The sequence below is a fragment of the Trachurus trachurus genome (genome assembly GCF_905171665.1).
Source record: "Trachurus trachurus genome assembly, chromosome: 8".
Classification (NCBI taxonomy): Eukaryota; Metazoa; Chordata; class Actinopteri; order Carangiformes; family Carangidae; genus Trachurus; species Trachurus trachurus.
In genome coordinates, this window is record NC_139905.1 from 16252876 (window position 1) to 16258875 (window position 6000).

Consider the following 6000-nt stretch of genomic DNA (forward strand, 5'->3'; position numbering starts at 1 on the left):
AGATTTGATAGTTTGTAATAAAATTATTTGTAGTTTCTATACATTACAACCAAATTAGCTACATTTAAGAACAAGATGAAACAAGTGTTATTTAGCATGTTACTCACCTGACACAGAATCTTTTTGAATGTGTGAAATGGAACCCGATGTTTTACCATTTAGTCTCATTGTGTAAAATCAGGAGAGGTTTGTTCGTCCTCGTGCTGTCCTCATCTAACGCATTCACCCTCCTCTCCTCCAATCATCAATCTCCATTTGTTTGTCTCAGATATGTCTTGTGACCCCATACAGAAGTAATGACGCTGAGAGCTGCTAAAAGGTCCCGGCGGAGACAGAGAAATCCTGTCAGGGGTCACAGACCTCTTGTTACTGTAACCTCCATATTTGAGCACAAATACAATTAAGCTAATGGAGTTTAACACTTTTATAGACTGAAAATCAATGCAGTTAATGAATGAAGTCATTTTTGTCTGAGTGTAAGTGTAGAGCCACGAGAACAAAGGTGAAGACTAACAAGTCTTAATTGGATTAAACCATTTTGAGGTTAATTTTCCCCTTTGAAGAAAACGGTTCAAAGGCCGTCTCATGTCAGCGGGCGGACAGGTCTTGTGAGAAGAGCAGTTGGTGTCCAGCGTGTACAGAAAGTGATCTGTGTGTGTGTCTGTGTGTCTGTGTGTTGGCGTTTTGAATGAGAAGGTGCAGACACTGCTGATGCTGGGTGGCCTCATGAACAGGCCACTCAGAATATCACCTTTCTTCCTGCATCTCTGTTTGAGCTTCTCTCATTTTCCCCATCTCTTTCTCTCTCTCTATCTGTTTCTCTCTTGCTACACTTTGACATGGCACCACAAGCTGTGTGTGTGGTGTGCGTTTAGGTTTGAGTGTGTATTTTAGGTTTCAAGCACTGGAGGGAGTGTTACATGACCAGCAGGACTTCATAGGGATGATAACCTACTTACAATTGAGTATTGAGTAGCGGTGTGGATGCATGTGAATGATGTTCACGTCGGCTTGCTGCATGTGCAGGATTGTCCAGTGGTCTGTTTTTACTCCACCAGTCTTTTAACTTGATGTTCTTTTTGTACTATATGTGTTTTTATGTATGCAACATGTTCCCTGTCTCCACGACAAATTTCTCCCTGGTGGAGACTAATAAACTAACCTAACCTAACCTAACCTAACTTTCGCTTTTGTGTTTACACACACTCCCTCACTTTATTTCTCTACCAATTGTTTAATATTAATTTGTCCATTCATACTTGTTGTTTATTTGCCTCATGCCTCATGCCATTTTTTTGTTATTTTTTTGCCAGTCCGTCGCATCCTGTGTCGGCCGGCGTGGTGAGGAGGATCTCCAGTGTTTATAAAAGAAATATGTGTGGAACAGAGCGCTGCCCCTGGGGTGGTACAGTGTGAGATGGTTATCTAGACCACACTGGATGAGGCCTGTTCACTAAGGAACTACTGTACATCACGGTGCTGCACTGTCTCACTTTCTTTGTTTGGACATGAATGGAAAGGAGAGGAATCAAGTAGTTGTAAACACAGGAGCTTCAGTACTCCATCCCCCTGGGTGTCTCCCCATTCACATCTCTCTCATCTCTATGTTTTTAATACCACTTTTAAACTGGAGCTGCTTGTTTGGTGCGGTGTAATGAAGTTCATTAAAAGTGGTTGCAGCAGTATTTACTCTCCAGATCAAACATGAGAGACGGGGCAGACCAAAGTTATATAATTTTATGGGATTTCTCCTCTTTGATCGCCTTATGAAAAGTTAATGCAATAACCTTCACTTAGCAGCCACGGTTAACTATCTGTAGTTGAGTGTTTTTTTTAATGATTATTTTCTGAGGCATTTTTATGCCTTATTAGGTAGCCGACAGCAGAGATAAAAGAATATGAGCGGAGGGAGAGATGGGGTATGACGTGCAACAATGCGCCCCAGCTGGATGCAGCTCACAGTCACGTTGATGCTACCAAGGTGACCTAAAGAGAGTGGAATTTCAGGATGAGAGGAAAACAGCGATGCTGATTTATCCCACGTCTTTGAGTCAGTCCTTTGAGGGGTTTTTGTGCATTAGTTTCCTTCCCCCTCTTTGTGATGCAGGCTGTATTTTCTGCAGTCTCATATGCCATGAGAAGCTGAATTGGTCAGCATTGTAGCATTTTGGTCAACCACAAAAGCAAACTGTGAAACTCCAGGGTTTTTCTGCTGGGTTAGACAGCGGCCTGCTGCAGCACTAGGACCCAGCGTAGCAGCTAGTTACCTGCCTCTCTACTGTAGCCTACAGTCCCATGCTCAGTGCAGTTCAGATAACTGTCCTGGGTGATCAGTTCAGCTACTGGAACTGGCTAATCACCCAAAATTCACTCAGGAGCCAAGTGATTGTGATTTTGGCTGTCATCCTCATCATCTCTCAACTTAAAAGCACATAAAATGACACATATATGTGCAGGTAGCTACACCCTTATAATACTATGTGAATATGACACACATTTCTATTAATCGCAATAATACTCACCAACGGAAACAGTGAAAAATGCAAATAACTATTTTCGACAATAGACTATGCACTTTTGTTCTGTCTATCAAACAACCTCATTTAATTCAAGTGAGTTTTTTTTTGTATAGTTTTTTTGACACTTGATTAAGTGTGGTGCATCTCAAAGTTTAGTTCAGGAGAGATATGATGAAACTTAACTTTATTTTGTCTATTTCTCAATTTCTATCGTCATCCATGAACAAAACAATATACATCCTCCTGTCTTCAAACCACCAAGTTATACATGCAGAGCACGGTGCAGTTTATAATCTTTTGTTGGGAAGAGACAACTTTCAAGAGTGACAAATAAACTGTATATTCTCAACATCTTCAGCCAAGAGCAGCTGTGGTGTCACTGCTCTAATGTACAGTGGTGAAGGGGACCCCCTCTCCGCAGCTAAATTTGCCCTTGCTGTGTCACATGCCTTGCAGTAACTGCATCACAAGCACATTGGCCAGGTGTTACTTGGAAGTGACGCTCACACTGTGTTCTTAACTCACTTTAAGCGTATTCCCCACTTCTCCACAGTCCATTTCAACTCGCTGAGTTACACACATCCCTTTCAGGGAAACACAGTCTCAGCTTTGTATGTCTGCAGTGAGTTGCTGGCAGTTTGGGGGGTTTCTCATTAAGGCTCATTATATTCATATTTAGCATTATAAGCCTGGTCAGAGCAAGGAGCAGAGAGCGCAGAGAAGGATTAAAGATGCTGGAACGGTCAAGTCTGTTTTATCAAGAGGTCAAAGACAAGCTGGGAAGTTCCCTTACTCTTTTTTTTTTTTTTTTTTTAACTAGCTACCAATTCCAGCTCAAGTCTGGGGCATGTGAATGTCTAGACGTTGACACTGCAAGCACAGACAGTATTTAACCTCCATGTAAACATATGAAATCTAAACATCCATATCTCCATCACTCACATGTTTAAAGTGTGGAAATGTAGGGCACTGGGTATCTCCAAACACTCTGTGATAGCTCCTGTACAGAGATACATATTCAGATTCATGTCCTCATTCACACACACAGAGTTTGTCAACAGCTGCAAGATACGACAACATGAACTGTTGTCATCTGTTGGACAGAGTGAGCGGAAATCAAATTTCCTCCCTTATACTTTTTAGATGAGTCACTCTCTCTCACACACACACACACACACACACACACACACACACACACACACACACACACACACACACACACTAGTGGGTGATCATAATATGCATAGCGTAGTGGGTCATAGAATCCAGCCTAACTTTCCAGCAGTCATCAGCTGTTGATTTTCTCACTGTATGTGTGTGTGTGTGTGTGTGTGTGTGTGTGTGTGTGTGTGTGTGTGTGTGTGTGTGTGTGTGTGTGTGTGTGTGTGTGTGTGTGTGTGTGTGTGTGTGTGTGTGTGTGGATTTCTGTTTCTCACTGTATGTGTGTGTGTGGATTTCTGTTTCATTCTGTCTGCATCTGTGCCTGTGTTTTCCTTTTTTCTTTTGCATTGCTCTGTGTGTCTGTCAATGTGTGGTATATCGCTGAAAGTAAGTAAGGGACCTGCTATTGAGCCACACTGAGTTTGTATTATGTTATTGTTTTGGGGTCAGTTAGGGACACTATATTGGAGCTCCCTCAGTCTTGGAAAAAACAGTTGTTTCCATTCTGTAGCTTGGTGCTGATAAAGGGGGATTATGTGATGGAGACACTGAGGACTCAGATCAGCCTCCAACGGGCTTAGATGTTTGTATTTATTACACTCTGGAGGAAATAATGCAGAACTGATCAGATTTTCATGTACCCGCTGGAATGAGTGTGTGTCTTTTTTTCCTTTTTTTTTTTTTTGTTTCTGTTCAGACGCGCCCCAAAGAGCAGGTGTCCATCCCACAGGAAAGTGGCCTAAATCCTGTGCACCTGTGTTTCTTATGAAGCAAAGGAATTTTTCCTCGGCTTAATCCTCCCGATGATTTTCAGCCCCTCGCTAAATAACTCCTCCTTTTCTCTCCCTCCTCCTCTCCTCCATCTTTCCCACCAACACCCCCTCCTTCTCTCACTTCTCTCCTTCCCATCTCGTTCTTTCTCTTGTCTCTGTCTATTCTTCCTTTTTCCTTCCAACTCTCCTTTTCTTCTCTGTCTCCAGGGAATAGCCTCTGTTCTGCAGCGCAGGTCTGACAATGAGGAGTATGTCGAAGTTGGACGCCTCGGACCCTCTGACTACTTTGGTGAGTGGCTTTAGGCCAATGAAGCCTTTTACTCAAATCAATATGAACTGTGGAAAAACAGCATGTCTGCTATGTGTTTTCATATCCACCTAGAGAGTTTTTAGCAGTTTTTGTCATTAAACAGTTTGGATTGTAGATGCAATTTTTCCTTGCAAAAAAAGAAACGATTTACAGTATACTGTAAATCAATTTAAACATGTTGACTATTCATTGTCTTTTGTTTGAATAATTGGTCAGGCAACTCATCACCTCAGCTGTAATCAACATATATTTATATTCCAATATTGACATTACTATACCTATTAATGTTTCTTGCAATAAATCAAAATGCAAGTAAATGTACTTGGACAAGTATCTCTTGTCATCAGTGATTTAGTCCTTTTCCCCAGGAAGTTCCTCTTTGCTAGCATGCAACTACTTCATGCTGTTTAGGATCTGCTAGTTGCCAGACTGTTGTCTCCCAAAACAGATTCATAGGATGGAAAAAATGAAAATGAGAAGCAGACAATCAGAGAGCTACAAGAATCATTTACTTCATCGTTATATTTCTGAGATAAATTCATTTCATATAATTATGTTTGTCTTAATTCAAAAACATTACTTAATAGAGACATGTCTTAATAGATTCTTTTCACCGATGTTCAGATATGAACTATGTCCTTCTCCTGTCCTGACTCCTCCAGGTGAAATTGCCCTGCTGCTAAACCGTCCCAGGGCAGCCACCGTAGTCGCCCGCGGTCCGCTCAAGTGTGTGAAGCTGGACAGGCCTCGTTTTGAGCGTGTGCTGGGGCCGTGCTCAGAGATCCTCAAGAGAAACATCCAGAGATACAACAGCTTCATCTCTCTCACCGTGTGACAGGTCGGCCCCCTCCGGGCTCCACCAGCAGGGGTGGGCAACATCAGCATCAGAGTTTTGGTCGGTGGGTGGGAACTGGTGACGATGTGGGGTAAAGGACATGGGTTTTACATCTACAACTACAGGGCGCTCATTTCCTGCCTCTTTTTTTTTCCATTTTGCGCATTTCTTTCTTTTGATCTTGTGCACTTTGACTTGACCTGTGCTGTCACGTAGCTTTATGTCAACAAAAACATGCAGGAGTGTGAAAATCAGAGCGAGGACAGAGATCACTCAACTCATTATATTGTGTAAATGAGTCACATACTGTATACAGTGTGTCAGCTGTATGTGATGCATGCTTCTCGACTGACAAAGAACGAGTTTGCACTTTTGTGAATTTACAAAGCGAGATGATGAACT

At 42.1% G+C, this 6000-nt stretch overlaps 1 protein-coding gene across 1 annotated transcript in view; it reads left to right on the forward strand.

The window, feature by feature from the left end:
* prkar1b (protein kinase, cAMP-dependent, regulatory, type I, beta) overlaps positions 1 to 6000 on the forward strand; it is a 61578-nt gene extending 55578 nt beyond the window's left edge. The window contains exons 11-12 of the mRNA XM_083976583.1: positions 4661 to 4742; positions 5426 to 6000. Of these exons, the coding sequence (XP_083832709.1) occupies positions 4661 to 4742; positions 5426 to 5598 (255 nt within the window). The 3' untranslated portion in view covers positions 5599 to 6000. The remainder of the gene's footprint in view (positions 1 to 4660; positions 4743 to 5425) is intronic.